The sequence below is a fragment of the Opisthocomus hoazin genome, chromosome 4, assembly GCF_030867145.1.
Source record: "Opisthocomus hoazin isolate bOpiHoa1 chromosome 4, bOpiHoa1.hap1, whole genome shotgun sequence".
Classification (NCBI taxonomy): Eukaryota; Metazoa; Chordata; class Aves; order Opisthocomiformes; family Opisthocomidae; genus Opisthocomus; species Opisthocomus hoazin.
In genome coordinates, this window is record NC_134417.1 from 45,380,728 (window position 1) to 45,408,524 (window position 27,797).

At 38.4% G+C, this 27,797-nt stretch overlaps 1 protein-coding gene across 1 annotated transcript in view; it reads left to right on the plus strand.

Moving 5' to 3' along the window:
- The window catches only part of SACM1L (SAC1 like phosphatidylinositide phosphatase), a 31,244-nt gene extending 3,612 nt beyond the window's left edge, over positions 1-27,632 (plus strand). The window contains exons 2-20 of the mRNA XM_075418848.1: positions 3,502-3,599; positions 5,207-5,281; positions 7,836-7,963; positions 8,974-9,123; positions 11,500-11,559; positions 13,122-13,155; positions 16,034-16,135; positions 16,950-17,035; positions 17,217-17,303; positions 17,766-17,834; positions 17,923-18,002; positions 19,978-20,076; positions 22,669-22,807; positions 23,137-23,206; positions 23,296-23,368; positions 23,827-23,920; positions 24,012-24,104; positions 24,791-24,848; positions 25,545-27,632. Of these exons, the coding sequence (XP_075274963.1) occupies positions 3,502-3,599; positions 5,207-5,281; positions 7,836-7,963; positions 8,974-9,123; positions 11,500-11,559; positions 13,122-13,155; positions 16,034-16,135; positions 16,950-17,035; positions 17,217-17,303; positions 17,766-17,834; positions 17,923-18,002; positions 19,978-20,076; positions 22,669-22,807; positions 23,137-23,206; positions 23,296-23,368; positions 23,827-23,920; positions 24,012-24,104; positions 24,791-24,848; positions 25,545-25,681 (1,732 nt within the window). The 3' untranslated portion in view covers positions 25,682-27,632. The remainder of the gene's footprint in view (positions 1-3,501; positions 3,600-5,206; positions 5,282-7,835; positions 7,964-8,973; positions 9,124-11,499; positions 11,560-13,121; positions 13,156-16,033; positions 16,136-16,949; positions 17,036-17,216; positions 17,304-17,765; positions 17,835-17,922; positions 18,003-19,977; positions 20,077-22,668; positions 22,808-23,136; positions 23,207-23,295; positions 23,369-23,826; positions 23,921-24,011; positions 24,105-24,790; positions 24,849-25,544) is intronic.
- The last annotated feature ends 165 nt before the right edge of the window (positions 27,633-27,797 follow it).

Sequence of the window (27,797 nt, forward strand, 5' to 3'; positions counted from 1 at the left end):
TGAACCTTCACAATAAATATACAAATGAAAAAATACTATCTCACAACTGTAAATGAGGTCGACTTTACACTTGGTATAAGCAAGTAGTGGTTTGGGTTTTTCCCATTATGTCGGGTATCAGTGCTCTTTTTTTCAACTTTGAACTGCAGGAATGAGATCTACTGAGTTGCTTTATCTCTTGGCAGCAATCCATACAGTTTTAGTTGGAGAAGATTTAAAAAATGAGATCCAGTTCACCTTCAGTAATATTTGAAACATTAATTTGGTGGTTGCAGTTCTTCAGTACCTTTCCTTGAGTATCATGAGTTACACTATCAATGTCAAATATTTCCATTTATCACTCTCTTTGTTCTTTAGCAACACTAAGAAATAGTCCATGATAATGGTGGTCAGTGGGTTTTTTTGTGTTAGAAGTGAGAAGAACTCAATTTTTGTGAAGAGTTTATGTACGGTTAAGCTGTAATGGAAGCAAGATAATGCTGTTAAGAGTTCTTGCTGTTTTGGATGGTTATAGACAGCAGTGACAACATACCCAAGGAGAAGGCATGCCCTAGTGTGAAATATGAAGGTTATACAAAAGCAGAATATGGCATGGTGTATGAAAAGTGGTTTCAAATGTAACTACAGGCATTATGGGCGTCTAGAAAATACTGATTTCTTGATTATTATTTTTCATATAATAGCAGTTGGACTTCCGTCTGTTCTTTATTTCATTAAAAGAATAGAATGAATCTGTCTGCGTATTCCTAGTCATTGTAAATGATCTTTCTTTCAGCATTTAATATCTCCTTCTCAGATCAGTAAAATAAGCATGTGTGTTACCTTTCTAAGCTTGTGATAGACATACAGACCTGGTACTGAGTAGTATCTGTGCAAAAACACCGATCTTGCATGCAGTGTTCATCAGCTTCCTTCCTGAAAGAGAAATGAGAGGCAATCATCTTAGTTATAGCACTCTTATGATTTAAAAGGTCATCTAAACAAAAATGAGACTGAGCCTAGTTCTGGTAATTGGTAAGTTTGTAAATTAGCATTTGGGCTGAAACCTCTTTGAGTCTTGGCCTTTTCCTCAACTAGATTTATTTTGGAGAAGTTTCAACTATTTACACAAGTGCAGTAAAGACTAAGTGAATCATCTTTCTGTTAAGAACTTTAAAGAGCACTAATTCTGCCACTTCTTCTGAAGCAAGGATTTAACATTTTGCAGGGCATTAGGCACTGCAATTTGTGTTGTGCAGTCGTATTTTAGGCGGTTTTAAATGGTGATCCCACCAGAGAAGTATTGAAGTACTCTCAGCTTCAGACTGGCAACTTGATTTCCATAAGCTCGTCTTGCCCGTTCTATCTATGTAAACTTGTTTGCTTTTCACTGTAATAATGGCTTCCAGTAGTGCCCTGAAACTCCCTTAAAGAGCCAGGAGTGCACGTATGCGCTTCATCAAAAACAGAAGCATTGAAAACAAAGTAGGGGTTTTAAGGCTTCAGTGTTCAACGAACTGTGTTACTCTGATGTTTTTAGTTTCAAAGAGAAAGCATTTCATATATGTACATGAAAGATTAAGAAGGCTGATTTACAAAGGGAATGCTGTTGATGTGTTTCCCATTTTAGGATCCATAGACTAATTTTCCGTTAGAGAAGTTAAATTACCTGATGAGCAGTTACCTATTGATTGCTTTACAGTTTGTGTTGCAGGTGTTTTTTTAGTTCAGTTAAGCATTTAGTCTCCTCATGCTTTCCTCTAATTGCCCAGAGAGGCTGTAGAATCACTGTCCTTGGGGAGAGTCAAAACACACCCCAAGAAATGGGGTTTAAGTGTGAAGTTGGGTAAGCTTTGAAGTTGCCCCTGCTTTTAGTGGGTGGAAGGTGGGGTGTTAGACGTGTTAAAAGAGGTCTTTCAAAGGGTTCTTCTGATCTAAATTAGGATTCTAATTCAGCTTTCTGAAGTATTAAAAAAAATGCAAAAGATGTGAAGTAATGCAAGATCTATTTACGGAGAAGGAGCCTAAAAATATCTATACTGTAGAATAAGTTTCCAGAACAAGACGTTTAAAATTCTGACCTCTGGTCTTGTTAAGCCTTAAACTAAGAAAAATCATTATTTATTATTTTGTTTATTATTGGACCTGTTGGAGCAAGTCCAGAGGACGGCCACAAAAATGATCCAAGGGCTGGAACACCTCTCATGTGAGGAAAGGCTGAGAGAGTTGGGGCTGTTCAGCCTGGAGAAGAGAAGGCTCCGGGGAGCCCTTAGAGCAGCCTTCCAGTACCTGAAGGGGCCTACAAGAAAGCTGGAGAGGGACTTCTTACAAGGGCATGCAGTGATACGACAAGTGGTAATGGCTTTGGACTGAAAGAGGGTAGGTTTAGGTTAGACATAAGAAAGAAATTCTTCCCTACAAGGGTGTTGAGGCACTGGGACAGGTTGCCCGGAGGAGCTGTGGATGCCCCCTCCCTGGCAGTGTTCAAGGCCAGGCTGGACAGGGCTTGGAGCGCCCTGGTCTGGTGGAAGGTGTTCCTGCCCATGGCAGGGGGGTTGGAACCAGGTGAACTTTAAGGTCCCTTCCAACCCAAACCATTCTATGATTATCAGAGTCAAGAACACTAGTTCAAGAGTGTTTGGGGCTTTTTTGTTTGCCTGTTTAGCATTTCCTATGTACAGCTACAAGTCATTTCTGTAACTTTTGTGTTGTTTCACAGTAACGTTTGTCGTCTTGCAGGTATCTCAGCAGGTGTATTTTTAAGGAATATTTCTGAAAACTATGTTTAATTCTATGGCTAGTGTTGTACTGCATACAGTTTTTGCTGAAGGGAGAAACACAGCTACGAAGCCTGGATAGGATGTCAGCGAGTGATTTGTCTGATGCATCTGATGGGGAGGATGTCACACAGACCTGGCTAAGAAATCTGGAGAACAGTAATGATGAGACACCTGCTTCAATAAACTAGTGTGCCACTTTAACATTTCCGTTTTTTCTGTGTTGTTTCCAGTGAATTCTTGCAATATCTACAACACTATAATGAGAAACAGGTGTGTTTATCACTTTGGATATTACTTTTGTGTTTACTAGACTTGCATCAGGAGTGTGGTACTCTAGTTTCTGGCGCATTAGAAAGAAAATATCTCCAGTATTTGGTTAATAAACCTTCTGAATTTGAAGTTTAGTTCTGGCTTATCAGACTTCTAAGTGGCATAGTTCAAGCTTACATGAATTAGTGGACTATTACGTATACAAACTCATTTTCATATGTTTAACTTCGAGTAATAAACAAGAATTAAGTTTATTATGTGAGCTGTGGATTTTGCAAGAACTGATTAGCTTCACTTGCTTTCCTTGCACTGTTGCTATCGCTGGCTGTTAAAGCAATCTTGTGAGGATTTTGTTTTCTGGAGCTGAAATAAGCTTTAAAATTAATTGCTCTGTCTTCAGGTGGTGAAGAATGAACAAGTGTAAATTAAGTGTTGCTAAACAAATTCGTTTTTCCTATCCATTCTCTTAAAGGCATGTAACGCCAGAGAAGTTCTATGTGGAAGCTTGTGATGATGGAGCAGATGATGTACTTGCTATTGATAGAGTCTCCACAGAAGTCACTCTTACAGGTATGTTCCTCACCGGTGTTTCTCAATATAGGCTTCTTTGTCCTTTTTGTCTGTTTTGTTCTAGGTGGTCCCAGAAGATCTTCATAACCTTAAATTAATACTGGGAGAATTGCTTTTATCTGTAGTTACTGTTTTAAAATAGTGCTTCATATTCTGTCCTGCAAGGAGCTTTGAAATGCCTTTTCACTGTGGTATTGATGTTGTGGGTAACCAGGGTGATAGTGCTTGCCTGTTTCTGGTAAGACTGCCCATCACAACAGTAAAAACTGACTCATCCAAGGTAGATGGGATTGGTGCTACAAGTCCAAGATCAAACATGGGGAAGGTTGAACACTGGGCTTCTGCAGCTTTTGCTAAATTGTCTCAGTGCTTTAATGTAATGCTAAAACCTGAATTTTCATAAAGCCTCTAGAAATAACAACAGTAAACCCTCACTGTAGATTTAGTTCTGTGTTGCAAATCTGGATTCAAATGTTAGTGCAAGTAGTCTTAAGCATGCTGATGTCTTCAAAATTTTAGTGTTTCTTTAAGAATGTGAAACTAATGCTAAAAACAATCAAAGAACTTGCATTAAATGACAACATGAAATGAAGGCAATAAATTACTTCCCTTTTGATACTTCAAGTGTTTGTACCTCACTAATCTCGAAACAGAAATGCTACAGTAATATTAATATAAAAGGAGTCATTCTCTTTCTTTTGTTGGGCCTTTTGTATACTTCACCCAAGAGCAGTGTGCCCATCCCACTGATGCTTTTGATGTTGTAGTATAGTATTTCAATTTCTCCTACAAAGTTGTCCCTTCAAAACTGGAAAGATAGCTATCCCAAGTCCTGTATTAGTCTACATCTATTCTCATCACTGGTGTTTTATCAGATGAACCTGCCAGGTGTTTAAAGCAAAGGAAAATTCAAGTGCTGTCTTTGCCTGTTCTCCATGGTCTGGGAAAATGCTGAACTCTGGTGTGGGTGTTTTGAGTTGTTTGTTTTTTTTTTTTTTAATTCTGTAATATCACTTCTGTTGTTCTAGAAATGTGGATAGATGAAAGTTTAACATGCTAAGACTTCTAATTGATATTTGGGTACCTTTTGGACCTTTTGGTATGTTGTTTGGAATACTGTATCCCTTGCCACATCTATGCTGTTGTTGGTAGTTTTGCAGAGATAGACTGAAAAGTAAACTAGGTCTTCCGAAATGGAAATAAACTGAGGCTCTGAAGAAGCAGTCAGAAGTGGGAGGCACAAGCATTTACAGTTTGTCCTTGATGTGCTGATGGCTTCAAAACAAAAGGCTTCTGGAAGCTGGCAGGACAATATATTATTGAGGAGTCTACTTGCTATACTATCATGTGAATGAGTTTGAATAAATTCAAATTGAATGACTGTTTTGATTAAACATGAGAAATTGGGTCAGAATGCTTCCCCATACTTCCCCCCACCCCTCATCAGGCTTTCATAGTCTGATGCATTGCTGCTTATACTTAAGATTCTAGCAAAACTTGAGATGTGACCAAGAAGCTTTGACAAATCTAGTTTAATAGTTTTCCGATGTAGTCATGAAAGAAGCAGTCTGAAACGCTGATTTTTTTTTTTTTGTCCTGCTTTTTAGTTAAGAAAGATGTTCCCCCTTCAGCTGTTACAAGGCCTATATATGGTATTTTGGGAACAATCCGATTGGTGGCAGGTAAGGAAAACAGAACTGTGCTCTTTAAAAATACTTGGGCAAAATATATTGCTGAAGAAGCTTCAAAGACAAAAATAGTATTTGCAAATATCTGAGGTTACACTTTTATCAGTATGATGAGCTTTCCTTGTGGCTGCTAGAGGGTGGAGGTATCCAAATACAGTTTATCATGAATGTCCATGTACCTCTTAAACCTGTAGTTGCTCTAAAGGTAGGGTTACCGACAGCTTTTTGAGTTTTAAGGAATACATTTCAAATGTGTTTAAAGAACTTCGTCTACTTGTTCTTCTTAACTGTTTTAGCTCTAGGATTTGGTGCAACAGTCAAATATTGGTTAGTGAAGTTTGACTTTAAATCAATAATCTTGGTACACAAATGAGTTGAGTGACCGGGTGATAGTAGATGCAGCTGGTTCAAGTAGTGTTTGTGTTTCAACTATCATACAAATACAAAGAAAATTTAACATTAAAAGAAAAAGGATAGACTGGAAAAATGCTAAGTTTTAGGGAGTTATAGGATAAGGTAAGAATAAGCTGTCTGCTTTTTCTAAGTATCTCAGTGGTGTTGACATCTAGAGTCATTGCCACGAATAAACCTGATATATGAAGTCTAAGCTTCCAGGAAAGTAAATGTGGCTATTCAGAAGATCTTTTGTGGGTAGATTTTATTAGTTTGAGACTAAAATAATCTGAAAAACGATGTAATAAGGAACACACATACTGAAAGAAAGTCTCCATATGTAGAAAGGATTAAAGTTCGCTCATTGCAGTATTCTCAACTCAGTGTCACTGTGTTAAATGCAGTAACTTCTGACAGGATCTTAAAATACTAAACTTTATATGGATGTATTCTAAAGAATTGTGGATCTTGCAGAATTAGAGCAGTGTAATGGACACCTGCATCTTAGGTACTTGGCAAGCCCTGACTGTTTTAAAACTGAACTGCCCCAAAGGGGAATTTTCACAGCTTGCAGGTTTGGTAATGGCTCTTGTTCATCTGACAGAATATTGTATAAAATATAGAAGTATGTACCTTCTTTTAGTAGCCTGATGTTTTTTTTCCTTTCCACCTCCCAAAGCTTTGCACTGGTTGTTAGTATAGAGCTGTCAAAGCTAAGCATTTACTTTACCCGATATCATCTTCAGTAAGTGTTGTTAGGCAGTTCACTATTATCTGTTAGCTGTAAAACTGGTTCCATATATAGCAATGCAGCGTCTTTAACAAGCGTAAATATTCTTTGCCTTTACAGTATTGGGGGGGGGGGGAAATTGCTGAAGTAATATCTAAAGCTCTGAAATCTCAAACAGAAGGTCGCATACCCAAATAGGAAAAGACAACATTGAAAATTCATGTCAAATTAAATGTATCTATTTGTGCAGCATCTTTGTGGCATAGTAGCGGATGTAATGTGCTAGTTATCTGTATGCTTCTGACATTCCAACTGAAAGCAATACTTACAACTTGAGATGCAAACATGTTAGAGCATTCTTAAGTGCTTCAATATTCCACCCAAATGAAAGGTACAACACTAGAGCTATGGAGGTAAAACAAAAAGTGATGGTGGTATCTGTGCTTTGACTAACAGTATAGACTAGATACCTGATTTAATAATTCACCTGTCCATAAAACTTGGTGTGTATCTAGGTACAGTAGTAAATACAAATAATGGGTAAACTTAACTGCACACAATGTGAACTGTTTCTGCTTTGGCATTTATACTTCTTTGAATGATTTAGTACAAAAATGTACTAGATATGTGATTCTGTGCTTATGCACGGCCTGCTAATTGTTTTGCTCTATCGAAGTGGTAAGTAAGGGTTTAATGGTTGGAGATATAGGTGATGAGACTTTTTTATCCATCAATATCCAATTCAATACAGTAATCTTTTTCTTCAAAAACAAGATGGCACTGAAATATGATAGGCTTAGAAATAAAGCTATGTTGTGTTTACCAACAAGTATAAATCAATTGTTTTGAGTGACCTGTCATTATTGTGGTTTTTTTGCTTTGTTACTTCTGCAACCAGGAAAACAGCAAACTTCCTGTCTCAAATTATTCAAAGAAACCCCCTTCTCTTTGCTCCATTTTGAACCTGTTAGGATAAATATTTTTTCAGGATAAGATGAATGAGCTTTTTGGATTCTGAAGCATGCTTCCTTTCATGTATTTCAGGCTTGTTCTGTGCTTTCCAAACCACATTCAAGATCGTTGACTTCCTGCTGCATTTGCAAGCCTAAAGACTTTCAGACTGTCTCTGGTCTGAAGTAAGAGTAGCTGACACTTCTTTTGATCTTGTCCGGATTTTTTTATTCCTTAAACTTAATGAGTAGCTCAAGATGTGTGAGCACAGAGACGTGGGTTGCAAGTGCATTTTGCTTCTGTTTCAGCCACTTACTGTTAAGAACATAGCCCTAGGTGTAACGTGAAGAAACCTCACTCTTTGCTATTAGTTTCAGTTTTCTGGTATGGTTATAGGATGCTTTTCTTAGTATGTGCATCTGTCTTTTTTTTTAAAAAAAAAAAGAAAAACAACAACTTTGCTCTGATTTACAGGCACATATCTTATTGTAATAACAAAAAAGAAAAAAGTAGGTGAAATTTTCAGTCATGCAATCTGGAAGGCAACAGACTTTGACATCCTCTCCTACAAAAAGACCATGCTGCACTTAACTGATATTCAGGTAGGTGCATTGGTTAGGGGAGTGTGGCGGAAGTTATCTTATGTTAATGAACACTACCACAGGACCTAACTTGATGAAACTATGAAAATTTTTTCAGGAGCTCCTTGAGCTATTTTTTCTGATGTGTTCAGGCTACTATAATTGATGTAATATTTGGGTATAGATGTATGTAAAGTTATGACATTCAAGATAACAAACTCACATTGTACAATTTAGAGTATCATCCTCAGTTTGATCTGCATATTGTGTGTTTTTGCTCCTTTTAAGATTGTATGCTCTTCTTAATGCTCTTCCTGTTAAGTCTTTCTTACAGCTTTACTGTTCTGATAGCCCCTGCGATAAGCTGCCTTGCTGTCATCAAATTATCAGTCTTGCTTAATTTATGGAATTGTTCAATTACATAATTACCCAGCAGGGAAGAAATTACTTTCCTTTTTTGAGAGGGAGGGAAAGGATGAAGACTGTATGAAACAGATGTGTTGTGGATTGATAAAGAGTAGATAGGGGTGTATAACCAATGGAGCTGAAAGGGAATCTGATGCTCTTTCTTGAAAGGAATGAGGTGAATCAAAACTTGAACCAGAACATAGAGTAGTTACTGGGGTAATCTTGACAGTAAGTTATATCCTTTCTTTTGCGTTGCCATCTTGTCTTCTTTTTTTTGACTGAATGGTTTTCAGGGAAACTAATGGCTTCATTTTTGCTCAGAAGACACTAATGTTAGTTTAATACCAGTAGCTATTTACCTCACAGGAATAGTATTCTCTGCTCTCCACTGTTCTTGCAGAATTTGGTTGCAGTGTGCTAGCTGTAAGTTATCGGTGATCTAGTATCAAAATTGCAATCTCATGGTTTCCTTCTTGTCTGGTAATCTCTGGATGATGTCGTGTTGCGAGAATACTAGCAAAATTCATCTCATCACTTAAAAAATAGTAGTAGCTTATAAGAGTTAAGATATTTTGATCATGATAAATGAGAGCTCTTCTGTCCTTTTTTTCTCATCTCAACAGTTGCAGGACAACAAGGTATTTTTATCAATGCTTAATCATGTCTTGAGCGTGGATGGATTTTACTTCTCAACAACATATGATCTAACACACACTCTGCAGCGGCTAGCCAACACGAGCCCAGAGTTCCAGGAAATGAGCCTCCTAGAAAGGGTAAGGATTTAGATGTGCTTAGTATCTGTGTCTCAAATGCTGTCTATCAGTTCTGCGTGGCTCAAGTTTAGTTTATGCAGGTGATGTTTAAATGATGTCAAAACAAACTATCACAAACTAAAGGAAACTTTACATGAAGTTTAGGATGATGTTGCTGAAATCCATGGTCCTGTTACACTAGATCTTAAACTTTTTTTAACAATGAATTGATATGCTAAATGGTAGCAGATACAGCTAAAGCGTTTATGGTCCTGTTAAACTAAAAATGGCTTTATTTTCATTGTTAATTAAATAGTGAAACAGATTTACATGTTGCTTAGATGCAAATCCTTATAATTGAACTAGCGAAAAATAGCACTATTGTTGCTCAACTGTGTAAGTAGACTATCTCTTATGTTGCTAATTGTGTTGTGCTGGGGCAACTCTCTGGAATAAGAAACCGATGGCAAGAGGAAAAAGAAACAACCAAGCAAGTGCGCGAAGTACACTGAGTGAAGTTACAATTTGTTTGCTTTGTAGGGTGCTTAGAATAAGGGTGGAAATTGCTGGTCTGTAATGCTTCAGTACACAAGTATGTTCAGCACTGCAGCGTTTTATCAGCACTGTTAGGGGTTGCGTCTGAGCATAGTAGTACACCCTTCCTTAAGTCTTGTAGCTTGTGAGCAACATGAAGTCTGTTCTGATGTGATGTCAGACTTCAAGATCAGGCAGTTAGAAGTACTTTCTGCAGTCTACTTTAAATGGATTTTAAAAATTCAAAATAAATGAAAATTTGCCTCAGACTTTAATATTGAACACTTCCAGTTGCAACAAGAAGGAGCTAAGCAGAAAAATAGCGAAAAAGCAAGTCATTCCTCTGGCCTAGAATAGGGGGGAAGAAACCCAAAGTGGAATAAATGGCACTTGACTTTGTATTCCCTTCCAGGATAGTGTGGAGCAGAATTGTGGGGTTTATGGCTGTTGGCCTTGGGATGTTGTATTCTGTCTAAACTATGCCTATTCCGTATGTTTGAAGCATGAATTTAATATGCTGCTTTTGTCTTAAAGACGACGCAATCAGCCAAATGCAATTTGAGCTTGAAATTTTCTTGTGCTTCCAAAGTTCCAGAATCCTTAGTCTGGCAACTTATTGTACTGCAGCATAAACAAGGTCTAACCTGCCTAGGCACTGAAATACTGAAGCCTTAGAAGTCAGTAGCACTTTTTCCTTCCTTTGCCAAAGAGGAGGCAATGGAGTCACGAGATGTTGTATCTCAGCTGCTGAAACTATCTAAGCTGGGGAAGCAGTACACTTTTTTCCAAGGTTAAAAAAAAAATTAAAATAGTTGTAGACTATTTTGCATTATCAAATACTGCTCTGGCAGTACTCTTCTCAGGGAGAGCAGTTGCTGACACTAAAAGATTGGTTTGCCTTAAAATTGTGACACTTCAGAAGGTTGTTTGAAAGGCAAAGTACAGTGAAAAGGTGTCAGTTTCAAGTAAATTCAGATGTTGGATGGTTGAAACAATTTTAACATAGTTTCACAGTCATGGTTGCAGTATAATGGCTTAACAAAAGGATGGTGGCAATTTTGGGCATCTCCAGTTCACCTCTAAAAGAGGAGTCTTGCCTGTGGTTGGCATGTGGGTGTTTAGGTTTGAGGTTTTTGTGTGTGTTTAAACAGTACTGATAGAAGGAAGCAGCCCCAATGTAGGGGCACCAAAGCATCGTATGTTCCTTCACTATGTCAAGATATGGCAAGTAGGATTTGAACCATTTCTGACAGTTGTATTTATTGTTTTCTGTTAGACAAAAGACTGTTCCCACACTGAGCTTGAATTAACCCTCTTCCTCGGTGATGTATTGTCTGCCTGCCTCATCTTAAAGTTGAGATTTATGCCACTTCCCCAGACTCTGTACTATGTTTTGCAGTAAATGTCACTTTTGTGACTAATCTGGTGGCTTCTAGAATGTGCTCAGCAACCTGCTAAAGATACTTGTGAGGTGAATTAGGAATAGGAAATACGCAAAGTTGAAGAGGATCATTTATGCAGCGGAATAGAAATACTTTCATATTTTAAACTGCAAATATTGTTTAACTGTCAATTCTCAGATTTTTTTTTTACTATTGCATACAGATCTCCTTGAATTTTTTCCTTCTGCCCTTTTTAGGACTGTTACCTTACTACTATTTGCTACTACTTTTACCTATTTTATTTTATTTAGATTGCTAGTTGGGGAGATGAAGGGTATTGATGAAAGAAGGGTGTTCCATCTCCCATGTACATCTCTTCACCTAATCTTGTGTGGTGCATGGATACTATGATGTTGCCTTTATGTTGAATTAAACAGATCTGACCGTTTCTGAAAGCATGTTGGCTTTTTTCTTGCTGCAGGCAGATCCACGATTTGTATGGAATGGACATCTTCTTAGAGAATTTGCTGCTCAACCAGAGGTAAACACTTCATAATGACTACATTAATAGAGGACAAATACACATTTACTATAAGTATACCACAGTTTCCTGTAATTCTGTCTCTTATTTCAGACAGCCAGAATCTAGTATAATGGGGCTATCCATCTTCTAGTTTAGCACAGCAGCAGCTTTCTGTTTTCAACTTTATGTCAATGTCCTCAGCAGTACATATAGTAAAGCTGACTTTTGGAATTGTCTGCGTTTGAAGATACTGTGCTGAGACCATGCTCATATAAACCAAAGGGAAGTTACACAGCACAGCATATGCTTCTCAAGCTTTTTGAATTTTAGCTACTTATTTATCTTTAGATATAGCCAAGGTTCAGCTCATCACTCTTTTTCTGTGACGGTCTGTCTTCTTTCTTCAGGAGTGCAGTTTAAAGTCCATTTGCCTAGTGAATAGGTCATAAAACTGATAATTAAAGAGTAAGACTGACAGTTTAGATTCTTTTCATTTGTTTCAAATGAAGACTAGTACAGTCAACCTTTTAATTCACTTGGTCCAGCAAATCCCAGCGCACGACCATGAGCCACAACTGTAGTACCTCAGTGGCGAGACTGATCTAAGCTCCTTCCTACTAGAGACTGGAGATGTGTGTTCAGCTTCTCGAATTGTCTGCACTACAGCCTTTTCTCTCTATCAGTACTTCCCACTTATCAAAGTGAACGACGCACTGCTTCTATTTCTGTCTTGGTAAGCTGTGGAGATGTGCTCTTACATTAGACAGCTCTGTTCCAAAAGGCTGGATTGTGCAGTGCTTCTGGAATGTGAAGATACGAATTAGCAAAGGGCTGTTGTGTATATTGTGGAGGCATATGACTGGGTATATGGTTTGAATAGTGCTATGCAAACAAAGCTTGGGAAATGAGAGAAAAGCTGTGGTGGGAACAGCAAAGAAAGCGAAGTGTGGCTGGTTGGTGAAAACAGACGTAGGAGGCAAAACACAGAAGCTGAAAAGGGAGATAACTGATACGTGAGGGGAAGCGTGACCTAATACTGACTACAGGTGGCTTGCTATAGTAACAGTTTTATGTAGAGATGTGGTATTTCTGACTTCTAGTATTGGAGAATTTTAATGAAAGACCAAGTTATTCAGGAGTGGCAGGATGGGGAAAAACCCTGGAACAAGTATTGCAAGTATTAATCCCATAGAAGTATTCCTTACTGAAGCCCTGTGTTGTTTAACTGCTATCTCTGCTTACATCCTGCTGTGGAGGTACAGCAAATAACAAAAGGTTTTCAGTGTATACTGAATGTTTGTAGAAGAGTAAATGCTATGTATAGGAGGACAAAGCATCTTATTTTTTGTCAAGATCACTTAATTAGGATTAGACTTTCACTTTTTCACTGTTGCTAATAAGGGTTGCTGTTGCTGTTTTCTTTGAACTTTTTTCCTCAGAATTACTGTGCCTGAAACAAAGTAAAGGATATGAAGTATATGAAACGGTCAAAAACCTCCTAGACAAACCATAGTTACTCACTTATCTTTTTTGGCTACTAGTGTTTAATATTTTTAACATGTATTGTGTATATGTTTCAGATCCATAGGTTTGCTACACCAGTGATGCACGGATGTATCCTTTCATGTTGTAAAGCTCAGTGCTGAATATGGTAGTCCAACAGCAAAATGGTTGCTGATGAGGCTGCTCTGTTGGATATGTTGGCAACTATAACATAGTGTAACTATAACATTGTCAGAATTCAGTTGTAGTTTGTTCAGATGTGAGCATTAAGTATTTGATAGCCCACTCACGTTAACTCACTTGAATATTCCTGCTTTTAAGGTTTAATGTATTTAATTTTGCAGGTGTGATTTTCATAGCTGTCTTCAGTGGGATTGAAGGCTAAGATGAATACAGCAAATGCTTTTACATCAGGCTTAGTACTTTTTATCTTGCTAGAAGGATACCTTCATTTAGCATTTACTTTAGATTCAAAAGAAGGGAGAACAGTTTTGACTTGGAGTGCTTCTGGATGTTCCCGTCGATGAATACAAGGATAAGGAGTTCTGCTGAAGGCTCCTGGAATGCTTCTCCTAGCCAGCTGCCTTGGGCTTTGGGTAACAGCCTTTTTAGCAAAGCAGTCACGAGTTTATTTTTGAGAAGGGGTGTGTGCTGCAAGCAGGCCTAATCCTTTCTGGAGGCAGTGTTCCTCCTGCAGTTAGTCCCAGGTGCTCTTGGACTGCCAGCATGAAAAGGACTGGCAAGACTGAACTCATCCTTAGTTCCTCCGTTCCAGAGGCCCCTCAGGTGTGTACAAGGAACAGTTTCCAGACTGGCTCGGTTGTTCTGGTAGGACTCTTAGCAGCTGGCAGATCTCCAGGCCTTCTTTTCTGTGATGTCATTTAATGGAAAATGTTGTGGGAGTAGGTGGAGAGGCAAGGAAAGACAGCAAAAGAGAACTGTCGAAACAACCCAGTCCTTATCCTGCAGGTCCTGGGTGGAAGAGTCTGGGTGGCTTGCAATTAGCAGTTGGCAGACTGCAATTAACACCTTCTTCTGTCCTATTTTCACTATGTAAATAATTGGCATAAGTGATGTTGCTTTGCTGTAATTCTAATACCAACCAAACACTTGGAGAACCCAGAAATTCAAAGAAACTGGATTTTTAGTGATGAAAAGGATAGGAAGACCCCTAAGCAGAGCTGTTATAGTGCCACTAGCAGCTATTTCAGTAAAATCAAAGATTCTTTTTTTGCCTCTAGATAAACCTAAATATATCTGGACTGGAGTTCTGGTCTTGCAGTCATGAGAAATAATGAACTTACTTGGGTAACTGAGACTTTGATCACCTAAAGGCTAAACTATGTTTAGTATTTCCCTTGCTGCTCCAAGAAAAAAAACACACCCTTCTAAAGAATGGTAAATTATGTCTTTTCCTTCTTTTAATGTGTATGGAAGTAGCCAATAGCAAGTTGCTATTAAGTTAGGGCAGATGGCAGGCAGAAAATGGGCTGACTGTTGCTAAGCAGCTATGTTTAGAGGTAACTTTTCTTGCACAAAACTGTTGGCTATACAGGTATTGGATTAAAGGGTATAGGACCTGGCAGTAGTTTTCCAGGAAAGCGGAGGAATAGGTCTTTTCCACAGTCTGATTTATGAATTGTGAGAACATTCTGGATCATGTAGGGCCAACTGGTATTATACTGTTTGTAAAGAATTTGAAAAACATTAGTACAACTGCACACATAAATCAAGATGTTCCATGAAAGGGTGGTCAGACATTGGAAAAGGCTGCCCAGGGAAGTGGTTGAGTCACCATGCCTAGAAGTGTTCAAAAAACGTGTAGCTATGGCACCTCAGGATATGGTTTAGTAGGAATGGTGGTGTTGAGTTGATGGTTGGACTCGATGATCTTAGAGGTCTTTTCCAACCTTAATGATTCTATGATTCTATATATGCAGTCAGTGTGCTCTTTAACATAGCTTAGATGCTTACATGTGACACAGCTGCTTTATGTCCCACTTGAATCACAGATGCAGAATCTAGATTTCACTGTAAAATGTGCTGTGTTTAAAAAAGTGTCTTGTTTAGTTTACCAGCCTCAAGACAAAGTATCTAGATTCCTCAAAGAATAGAAGACTGCAGTATGCTAATACCACAGCTTGCAAAAATTGACCATTTTGATCTTTTGCTTGCTTTAACGTTGTAGGTTTCAGTTTTTTTGGGGAAAAGGATGAAAGCCTGTGAATCTGCCTGGAGAAATTATTCATGATGGATGCTGGTTTCCATTAGACTTGATAGTTTACCATAGTCCAAAAAAAGGCAAGCACAGAACAAGACTCTTAAGATTTGAAAATAGTTGTCAACGGCACCTGTTTGTTAATTAGTCCCAGATTATGGTGTATCTACCACTTTGGGTATCTAGCCCGAGCAGGAAAGCATTCTTGTGTAAAAAGCTCGCAATGGAGGCTTGGTATGTATTTATTCTTTTTATTGACATGGATTTGAAAGCCAGTCTACATTTCTACTAGTTCTGGCATTTGTAAATGTGATGTATGGTGTGCTTAGAGGTGCAATGTATAACAGCCCAAGATATTCAGTCTTCTAAAAGCCTAGAAATAAGTTTGAGTGGTATTTTTTTGTTAAAAGCAATAGGGGCAAGAAGCTGTTAAGGTGGCTTAATAAAATTATGGATAAGATGGTTGTAGTACTGAATAGAACTTCAGAAGTCAGTCCATTTAATGATATACATAGGACCCTAAGACCTGATTAATCTTCTCTAGAGTCCTGTTTTCTCAAAATTATAGCAGTTTTAATGTGTGTTTATCGGTGACATTGCCTATAGCCTGTCTTTTCGTGATGTACATGCTGATCCTAATACTATGTTTTTAATGTTCAGCTGTTACTGGTGCCAGAAATACAAATATTGGTTCCTTGATGTTTCCTACCTCTTGATATATAAAAATATCCTAATGACATTTTGGTGTTCTTCCTTAGTGTTATTCATTAGTTATCACTATGCACTCTTGTTCTATTAATGGGAAGTGTTTTGACTGGCTGCTTGTTTCCAGAAGAAGCTGTTTCAGGGCTGGTGTACGATACTATGTAAGAGGTAAAATAGCAAACTGATTTATTATAAAAATAATGCAAAATTTAATCTATGTGTGACTTACCTTTAAGAGTAATTGCTGTACAATGACTTGAACAAAAAAAATGCTTAGTTTGTCTCAAGAGGTCCTTGCTCCAAAGAAAATATTAGGAACCTGTATGATGAACTGTAGCATTTTCTGTTGTTTATTAAAATATTAAAACTGATTCTTCTTTATTCCTTGTAGAGATAACTGCAGAAGCCTTGTAGGGTTTTTTAACACTTACTGTTCTTATTGGAGTTAAATGCAAGTGTCTAAGCCCTTTTGGCCTAGCAGTAAATTCAACATCATTTGTGCTGGCAGGGGAGCCCTGAATAGTGATGTTCTCTAATTGTTTCAAGTTAAAAAGTGAACAAGAAATGGATTTAAATTACTTTGTCTGTTCTTAGTCCCAACATACGTGCTCTTGAAGTTGGTCAGTTTCTGCAGTACCATTGCTGTTGAATTGTGTTGTCACATTTCGATTCAGGCTTAGATCATAGAATTTTGAATATTCTGGTGTCAAAGCACTCGTATTTTATTTTCTATTAAACTACTCAGTTTCTACAACTATAAATATCAAAATGTGTTAAGCACAACTGTGCTTCTTCAAGTTGAATTTAGCACAGATGATGTTAAACTTTTGATGAAGCAATGTTGAATTTACTGTCTTCGGGCAGCTTATTTTCATGCTTTCTGTGAGTGCTTAAAAGCGGAGGGTAGGAAGCCTTTTGCTGATAGACTGTTGCTGTTCTGCAGCTAGTCTGAGATGGATAATAAGGTCTTTTTCCTACGTAGGTATTGATTCAGAAGGGCATGCTGCAAACTTTGTTGAAACAGAACAAATTGTGCATTACAAGGGGAGCAAAGCATCATTTGTTCAGGTAAAGTCAGTGTGAGGAACTGCTCACTGGCTTAAGAATGATAGCTCTGTTTATGTTTTTAAACATAGATTATATGTAAGATGTGCATGTGCACAAATGAGTGAAACCAGTCTGCTTTATTTTTAAATGGCAAGTGAGTTGGTAAATTTTGTTGTTTAAAACTGTTTCTGTTCTCTTGCAGACCCGTGGATCAATTCCTTTTTTCTGGTCTCAAAGACCAAACCTCAAGTATAAACCAAAGCCACAGATCAGCAAGTCAGTAAATCATGTATGTGAGTGTTTGTTGTGTCTTGAGGTTTTAATATGTTTCTGGGCTCATGTTTGCCTGACAGGGCAACAAACTGTAGTCGGAAGAATAAACATCAGCAATATTGGATCAAGCTTTATTTTTCAAAAGTAGGAGCAAGAAGCCTTCTACTCCTGAAGATGAGTTCAGAGCCTGGAAAAAAATCCAGACATCAATAGGGGTAGTTTCTCTTTGGTTCTTGTTTGCACCAGTTTTTGGTAGCCGCAGAATATGCGTTATCTGTGGCATGTTTTATAAGGAGAACTGAATGCACTGAGGGGATGAAAGTAGAAATGTATTCGCACAATAGAGAACATGAAATGCTTTTTTTAGCAGTAAAACTACCTATGCAGTATCATCAAAAAGATTATTCTAGACATTTCTTGTCAATCACAAATCTCAATAGTAGTATGTATCTGTCAACAGATTTCCTTTCTCTTCTAGATGGATGGCTTCCAAAGACATTTTGACTCACAAATAATTAGCTATGGAAAGCAAATGATTGTCAACTTGGTATGCTTTCACTTTTTCTTCCTGAAAAAGCTGCTGTTCTATTAAGCAGGCTTTTGAGTAATACTGGGGTTTTTTCTTTTTCTCCCAGGTTAACCAAAAAGGTTCAGAGAAGCCTCTTGAGCAAACATTTGCAAAAATGGTAAACAGCATGGCAAATGGAATGGTCAGGTACATGTGAAGTGAAATGATACATTCTGTGTGAAAAGTTGAGCCTTGCCACTGGGACCCACAGAGCGATCGGTTCTTTGGGGGCCTTTACCAACTGTCTGATTTGTTTGAGGGTTTTTTTATGAAGTAACTTGCATATGACCAATGACCCTACCTCAGAGCTCATCTTCTAAGCGGAAGTGAGGCTGTGAAGCAACAAAAAGGAGACAGAATAAATAACAGAGCTAAGAGGCAGTGGAAATGCTGCCAGTATTGGAGTAATAGTATGCTGTGAGAACTGTGGGGATCTTCTGCTTTTTAGGAAGAAATCCTACTCTGCAGAATTAGCTTCTGGCAAAAGGGCTTGGTTACGTTGCTAACTTAGTAAGGGAGTGGTGAGTGTGAGCAAAACAGTATTAAGATGAAGGAGGAAACATGTAATTTATGTGCCTGGACCTTAGTGTAACAATGGGCTAAGAGTGGAGAATGCACTTTAATCACAAGAGAAATGCCATCTCTTTGTGGGAATCTTGAGTGCAGTACAGAATTTTACAATCTGCCTGTGCGCGCTTTCTCTGACTTCTAGAGGGAGGGCTGGCATCCAGCTCCCACAGATACTTACCTGTACCTTTTCCTTGAAATTGCTGTATAGTATTATTGCCACTCATGTATGTCAAAGGACAGAATCCTACCTGTAAGCTGAAAGGCATCTTGTTTTAATAAGGATTCACTTCTGTCTAAGCAGAATTAAGGAATGGCAGAGTATAATCAAGATGCCCTTATAAAACCTGACATACTTCAAATGTTTTCCAAGCTTTTTTTCTGCCTGTGTGATGCCCTGCTGCTGTCATCGCCAGGGTAGTTACAGATGTCTGTCTCACTTCTGTGTGCTTCTTTTACTACCCTCAGGGTGCATTTATTTGTGTTACTGGTGTGTGGGTGTAGATTTTTCTTTTGCTTTTATTAAAAAAAGACCACTTCTAAGGTGAGCTCTTTCTTCACTCACACCCGAGCTGGTATTGATACCTTAGCTGTACAAAGCTCGTGGAATTCTGTGCATCTTTTCTATAAAGTCACCTGGTGGAAATAAAGATGTAAAATTCTGTCAGGGTGTGTTTTAGTGATGCTTGTTCTGTATATATTAAAAAGTGGTTTTTGTCAAACCCGTTTTCTTAATGCTGCCAAAATCTTTTTTCTTTGTTAATCAGTTTTGATGGTGTTTACCTGCCAGAGTCAGTCTTGAGTCTTCAGTGTATGTATACCATGTTTCTTCATGCAAATAGTCTTGAAAACTTGGCAAATCGTAACTTTTGGATTATGAATACTTGAATGGAGGAATGTAATGCCCTGTAATTCACAGCAAACATATACGTATATGTATATAAATGTTGAATTGAACATCACATCTAGAGCACTTAACAGAAGTGAGTTGGCTGTTAAAATCTTGTTCCGAGTCAGTAGCTGTTTAATTTGCTTATGACAGAGTAGGTCAGCTGTTTAAACAGGACCTGTCTCGGGTTTCTAGAGAGCTAGCAAGGGAATTATGCTGCATGCCAGCAAAGAATGTTGTGTTTCAACACCTGTGTCTATTTCAAAGTGAACTGAAGATCCCAGTGCAGTTGCTGGGAAGAGAGGAGGGCAAAAGAATCCTGGTGGGGAAGAAAAAAGGTGAAATCAAATGCATATCCGTTTGGTGCTTGCTGAAGGGAAAATATAACCAGAATGTAGGAGGAGTAACTTGGAACTGAATGTGTCGTTCCCCAGACTGGTGGCATCTTGAAATGTAAATGTTGTCACCATGCACACTAAGGGTGCAGCCTCAGGAACACTACAGAGCACTGACAAAATCCACAGATGTGTGCTGTAAGACAACTCTGAAGAAAAACAAATCCTCTGTCACTGCCTGTTTTATAGATCAACCCTTCCCCATGGGGTTTTCCGAGACCTTCACTGCAATACATACGTTCTCTGAAAAGATGCTTCTCTCTCTGAACAGATATGTAGCATTTGACTTCCATAAAGAGTGCAGTCGAATGAGGTGGGATCGACTTCAGATTTTGATGGATCAACTAGCAGAACAGCAAGATGAGTTTAGGTAAGGCTCTGCAGTTCTCTTATTTCCATACTGTTAAAATGAGACCACTTTCTCATACTTCTGTTGTCTTGAATTAAGGCCCAGTAAAACAGACCTGTAACCTTCTGTAAAGAAGATGCATTCGCATGCATTAATGTTTCCATATGTCTGTTTGCTTGCTGATACCATGTGCGAGGTTAGAGACCTGGTGGTGGGCAAGATGCAGAGCGCTTTTTATGTCCCAATAAAATGGTTCTGAGAATTGTAGCAACCCTGCGTTGCGATGCAAGAGCTGCCTTTGTACCTTTGGGTAAAAGGTTAGACAAAGAAATGAGTGTGCATACAACTGAAGCTCTTTTAAAACGTGTCCTTAGGTGATATTTTTTTTCATCCAATAGTAATTACCTGTGTTGTTGACAGCACACTGTTCTGCTACATAGTTTCAAACACTTAGTGCTGGTTCCACAGGCACCTGCTCTCTTTTTAAGTGTTTTCTCTAGCACACCTTGTGGCACCAAACCTTGGCACTGGCACTGATTGTTAGCCCTTGCTACCATAAATAACCCACAAGGAAACAAATTCTTATTTTTAGTCATATGGCAGTAGACTGAATGTCCAAATCAACTTAAATCTTTGCTTAGTCCCACAAGTGTGTTTTAAGCACTTGTTTGCTAATTGTAGACATGTATACGGTTAGGGAAGCTATTTACTTTGTTCTGCTTTTCCGATTGCTTCCTTTCTGTGCCTAAAGCACAAAGTCGATCAGCAAAAAACATTACAAAACTGGCAGTGGTATATTCTATCCTTTAAAAAAAAATGAGGTGAGCTGCAAACTAGAACAGGAGTCTCGTGAAAGAAATCTCTTGCTTGGAATGAAGGCTGTGGGAATAGTATAAATTAATCAGATGACAGTGAATATTCTCTGCCTGCCATCAAAAAAAAAAAGCCTAAAAACCACATGAAGAGCTGAAGAATAAATTGGCTTTGAGCACTTCAAATAAGGAGAAAGAAGCATATTGGTTTCTTATACAGCAAAGATCCTTTATTCTTAGAATGAATACTGAATCACATAAATTGTTTACTGTCACCTGCCATTGGAGGCTTACAAAAGAACCAGGTTTCCTTGAAATAAAGAAGGGGGAGGGGGGAGGAAGGACATGTGTCACTAAAGGTACAAAAATGAAGGCTGCTCTTCAAGATTAGGTTGGTTCTACCTTGCCTTGTTTTGTTTCACTTAGGGTGACTATTGCTTAAACAGGAACAGAGAAGTTTAAGGTCTGATATTCTCAGAAAATAGTTTTGCAACCCTGAGGGAGGCAAACAGCTCTATTTTCTGCATGTGAAATCCGGTTGTGAAAGACCTGTCAGAAAGGAGAGCTGGCTTGCTGGGTTGGGGCGGGGGTTGGGGGAGGAGGTATGTGTATGTGTGGTGTTTTAATTTTTTTTAGAGCAATAATAGGTGTGATGCAACACTTAAACTATCTTATTAACCAGAAATGTCTACTCTTCAACTACAGTAATTATCCTAATATCAGTTCTAGGCAAAGCTTGGGGTGAGAAGGGGGGAAAATGAAGATTTCACAAGTGTTGTCTTCTTTAATCATACAACAATGTAAAATGTGGTTTAACAAAACTAGTTCTCCAAGAATGACGAGAACCAGCCTTGTTAACACAAGGTTGATCAAAGTAAATGCATATTTCTAAAGCTCGTGATTTTAGTACTGCATGAGTCTAAGACTTTATAATCTTGATATGCTGTACGGTAACAGTGGATCATATGCTAGTGCAAATTTAGAGTTCATAATTACATAATGGAGTAACAAAATGTGATATGTAAATTTTTAGGCAACTGGAAGTTTCATACTGTGGCAGGGGGACATGTATAGTTCTGTCTGATTCACACATCCAGCTGATAACTTGATGGGTGTATTTGTTGTATCAGCTCAGTTACCAGAATAATTGCATGCAATTCAGTATTTAAAATGAGCTGCTTGTTACCAGCTACTAGAAACATCTGGTTTAGCTGAATAAAAAGGTTGAGGTAACAATTAGCATATGCAGTTGCAAGAGGGAATATCTGGTTCCCCCAGATGCTCACATAGAGGGAAGAGTAAGTGACAGTGGCAGATTTTCAGTAGTGGCCATAAAGATTTGAATACCTTCCTGGAAGAAGTGTGCCTGCCAGCTTATGTGACTATGCAGTGGTGACGGGATTGACCCAGATGACCATGTATATATAAATCAGATTATTTCTGCTGTTACACTCTGCTAATGATCTTGATATCTGTGGATGCTAGGACCCTATAATAACTGGAAGAAAAAGTCACTGATTTAGCACCAGAAGCTGCTCTTCCCAGTAACACATAACTCAATATTCCTGATTGTCTAAATGATACAAGTGATTACATCCTGAGATTACTGAATGTTCATATATTGATGCTGTTTTTCAGCGTGGGAGGGGAAGAATTCAGGGAAGTGTCAAAGTAGAGAGACATGGCTAAGAACTCTTCGTGTGCTCAAGACAACTGCGTTTTGGTTGCTGGAGTATTTACTTCTGAACATGTGTGGTTTATATGGAGATCTATAAATACTTAGATGGATTGTATGTGTTAGTTATTTTCTAGTTGATTCTGATGGTAAAATTGTGACTCAGCAAGAAGGAATATTCCGCAGTAACTGCATGGACTGCCTTGATCGGACCAATGTGATCCAGAGCTTGTTAGCACGCCGATCTCTTCAAGCCCAGCTTCAGGTAAATATTTTATGCTTGTTTAACAAGCTGGAAGATGAGAGGGGCTTTCTGTTTGGAACAGAAATGTAATTTTAGCACTTCAATAAGAGCTTGCATACTTGAGCTACTGTACTGCTTGAAAGGCATTGGCCAGGCTGTAGTTCAATAAATACAGCTTTTTCTGAAAGCAAATCCTAATTTTTCTAGTGAACTACTAGTGAGCCTCAGTATGCTCTGAGCAACCTGATCTAGTTAGATGTCCCTGCTCATTGCAAGGGTTGCGGACTAGATGACCTTTAAAGGTCCCTTCCAACCCAAACTATTCTATGATTCTGTGCTTTTTGTTTTAGAGGCTAGGTGTTCTGCATGTTGGACAGAGAATCGAAGAGCAAGCAGACTTTGAGAAAATCTACAAAAACGGTAGGCTGTTTATAGAGTTGAAACAATCACTTTTTTCCAAACAAAGTGTATAACTTCCTTAATCTTTCTTAATGTTTTCTTATTCACAGCATGGGCTGATAACGCTAATGCTTGTGCCAAACAATATGCTGGAACTGGTGCCTTAAAGACAGATTACACAAGGCAAGTCAGCCTTTCTTGTGAAGGCCTTCTGGGTTTTTGGGTGTGCTCGGCCTTTTCTTGAAGTCTTCATATGAGAAGGTTATTAATCTGGGGCTTAGGCCATTAATGAGTTTTGCAGTGGTTCAGCTGGTAAAATGTCAAGACTAAAATCTACAGAACACCACCATTCTTTACTGTGCCTATATGAAAGGAGAAAAGGCTATCTGGAAATAAAACCAAGAAAACATGCATCTTCAAGGCACTTATGTTGTGTGATGGAGAGAAGTGTAATTTTACTTTCAAACTGTGATACAAGTATGTGTGGTAATAATGCAGAGGCACCACTAGATAAATGTGTTTACATGCAGGTATTTATTAAACATAGTGCACATTTGAACAATGAAAGAACTGTACATCTGAAATTACCTTCCTGAATTTATAAGTCTATTTTCAGTATTTTTCAAAACTTCTTTTTGCAGAACTGGGAAGAGAACTCAGTGGGGCTTAATAATGGATGGCTGGAACTCGTTAATACGTTACTACAAAAATAACTTTTCTGATGGATTTAGACAAGTAAGTTAGGCTTTTAATTGTAGGGAAATGTATTTGATAAACATTGCTGTGTGTTGTGTGTTTTAGTTATTGATCTCCATTTCTCTTCCAGGATGCAATTGATCTTTTTCTTGGAAATTATTCAGTGGATGAAGTAGAACCTGCTAGTCCTCTACATGTCAAGAAAGACTGGAAATTCTTAGCTGTGAGTATGGAGACTTTTCACAATTGGAGAAACACATACAACCTTCTAGTCACTTGCTTCATATGGCTCAATAGAACTTGTCTATTTAGTAATAAAGCGTCCCTATAATCTGGTTATGTTTCTGTGATACCTGTTTATAGGACTAAACCCAGACTGTTCCCTTGACAGAAAATGGAGTGTCCTTGAGGTATTGAAAAAACTGCTGCTTGCTTTTTTAAAATCTGCTTCAAGTGGAAAGGGAGAGATTCTACTAGTCACCGTCAATGACTGTTTCCTTCTGCAGAAGCAGCTTGTGAAGATCTCTTCTCATACTTCATGCAGAAGTATAGACTGTAACACACAAAAAAACTTTTTTTTTTTTTCTCCCCCCCTCCTATTTTTTGAAATGGGATTTGGGGGACATCACAGGTTTAATTAGTGGCTGGTGGTTTTCTTAAAACACAAATCTCAACCGCTCTTTTGATAGACGGAAGGTGTATTGTAATTCTTAACCTAGTTATTGAACACACTCTTCCAAATTTTGGAGCTATCCAAAATTTTAGTTGTGTCCGACAATAGGTGACTCAGCAATGAAAGCAACTTCATTGCAAAGCAAGTAAATAGCTTTGCAGTACAGCCCATCTTAAAGGAAATCAAGGAATATATGTGCTACTATATCAAGTGATTTTTTTTTTTTCTTTCCCCAGTTGCCTATTATTATGGTGGTTGCTTTCTCCATGTGCATTATTTGTTTGCTAATGGCTGGTAAGTCACTGGAGTCTAATTTCACAATATTAGCTTGCTCATGTGTGGACTTTCTATAAATGGTTACTGGAAGCCGTTCAGTATAAAATTCCTTCTCAGTCGTACTAAAAGGTGTTTGAGCATGGCTCTAGAGACTGAGGGCTAGCATTGTATAATTAATGTGGAAAAATTTCAGGTACTATAGAAAATAATGTTAAAACTCCTGTAGAAGTCACTTATGGGGCAGTTAATTGCCCCCAGATTTAGTTGCACTTGAGTGGATATCTAGCTTTCGTGCAGGCTGGATGAATCCCCAGAAAAATACTTACCTAATTCAGGGCAGAAATACAGCTCGGAAAAGTCAAATGTAGGCATAAGCCTATTCTGAAAGATGTCCCCCTAAACTAAGTCTGTGTTGGGAGTTGTGAAGGTTTTTGCCTGCTGCTTTTGCCTTGAATTTTCTAACATGAGTGCCAGAAGAGTTCCTGACTCTGACTTCCGTAGCTGTCTGTTCAAAGAGTTCCAAGAACTGTGTGGTAAACACAGTTTTCCTAGGTGAGGAAATAGGAAAAGAGCCCAGTACCCACTGAGGATTTCTAACTTCATTTGACAGCAGATCTCTGAGGGAAGGCTTGAAATATTTTGCTTTTGTACTTAAAAAAACCTCTCTGGTTAATTGGAGATAATTAACTAAAATGTTTGTCTGACTTCTAACAGGTGATACATGGACTGAGACACTGGCCTATGTGCTTTTCTGGGGAAGTGCGAGCTTTGGAACTTTTGCTATCATCCTTTACAACGGCAAGGATTTTGTAGATGCACCCAAGCTGGTCCAGAAAGAGAAGATGGACTGAATTTGTGTGTGTGGAAAGCGGCTTGGTACTGAGGATTCCTCAAGCCACACCTGGAGTCTCTACTGACCTGCTTTCCACACCAAAGAGTGCTCTTTTTAATGTTGTTCTCTGGCAGCATGGGCAGATGGGGGAGGAAGAAAATCGTGTCCTTTGGTAGTGGTACCTTTCAGCTGAGACATGGCTCGACAGTCTTAGTTGCAATGGTCTTTGGAATATTGCATTAGTGGAGGGGGCTCCACCCTTACTGAGGTAATGCAACGATGAAAGCCGGCTTTTGGTGCCTGGAAGGTTTTCGGGCACAAGTGGACTGCTCTAAACTCATAGTCCACCTGGGCTGTTTCAGCTGAATTTTTGATCTCTGGCTTGACAACAGAGATGCTATTCATGTATCAAAAACCCCAAATGTTGAAGCATTAATAATGGTGCTTCTGATTGTAGTCTCTGAAGAAATATGGCTTCATACCAGTAACAAGTCTAGTTCCAAGACTTACAGCTGGATTACATTTATTGTGATACAGTCTGTGTTAAGGAGTCCTTCGTGCATATTTGTGTGTGGATTCTCTTCACTGAATATAAAAGATATTTTGAATCCTAATGCTCTTCTAAAAGGAGCTTTTTGTCCTGTCTTGTTTATCTAGGACTGATGCAATATTCTACTAATCATTGTTTGGGTGAAAAGACAGTGTAATTGGATGTTCCTGAAGTTGCAAATGTCTTGCACGGTTTCAGTACTACAGTCTCCAGATGATGATTCATTAGTTAACGAGTTCAAATGTAGAATTTTCTTTCTAAACATATAAATTAAATAATGTAAAAGTCCTTTGCAGTGTTTATTGAACCTTCCTTATGCTAAGGGTCCAAAGTACTCCATTAATTTAAGAATGGATCACAACATAAAAGGTGAACTTCATACTGTTTTGCTAGTCAGCTGCTTCTATTCTTGGTTATGCTGAAATAATTTATGAAAGAAGGAATAACAACGTGAGGAGAGAGTGTTTAGACTAAACTCCATGTTTGCACTTGGGAGCAGCAGCTTGCTTTTCATGCATGATAGTAACACTCTTTAAAAAGAGGAAAAAAAGCTACGGAATCATTTGTGCTGGTTAATAATAAATGTGTGTCTTTAAATTTAGTGCTTCCAAGCTGTATAAAAGTAAGTAATCCTACTCAAGGACCAATTTTAAACTATTTTGTCACTTATTTTTTATGGTTTGTTCAAAACCAGACATGGAACTTGCTTAAGGCGCTGTGCATTGTTTAATATTTCCTGTAAGTACAGCTGTATATTCAGATTGCGACTATAAAACTTAAATGGGGGGGAAGGGAGAAACGTGTAGAATAGTAGGACTAGCACAGTTGTCACTGTTGAAGCTAGAACACACAAGACGCTGATGCTGCAGTGTTTCCTTGTGTTATGACTGAAAATATTTACAGATTTTTGCAACTGTTAACTGTTCATTTTAACTTTGAATGTTTCTGGAGGCCTCTCTGGGTTTTGTGTAAACACAACCTGTTCATAAGCACTAGTACTTGCAAAGTATCTGTTTGCTTCTAGATGCTGTAATGGAAATACCAGTTGATGGTTAACTGGAAAATCCTCTACCTTTAAAATTTTCAAAGGTGAACTCCATTATGGGCACAAAGTACAAGAAGATCATAGATTACATATTGTTAAAGTGATGGTTTTGATGGCTTGCTGGCAGGTGGCGTTTGAAATTCGGTTCAGGTGTCTTGCAGTCTAGAACTAAAATCTTTGCATCTTTGGTGAAGAACTTCTTGCAGCAAAGACCAAACTTGAACTGCGAATACAAAAGGTTTGTAAGACGTGGAGTAGTGTAGGTTTTGGAGATTGGAAGGCACCTGTATTTCAGTGCTTTGTGAAAAAGAGTCTGTATTTCTAAAATCATGAATGGTGTACTCATAAATGACAATAAAATGTTCAACTTTTCTAGATACAGTCTGTGGTGCATTTTTGCCTCTCGGAGCAGACTTTTTCCCAGACAGTTCCTTAGGAACTGTTCCTCACCAGAAGGATGCCTCTGCTTTGGCTCTGCTCATTGCAGGTGAAGCTCTTGCTATTCTGTGCTTAAGCACTGGTGCTCTTGCACCAAACCCC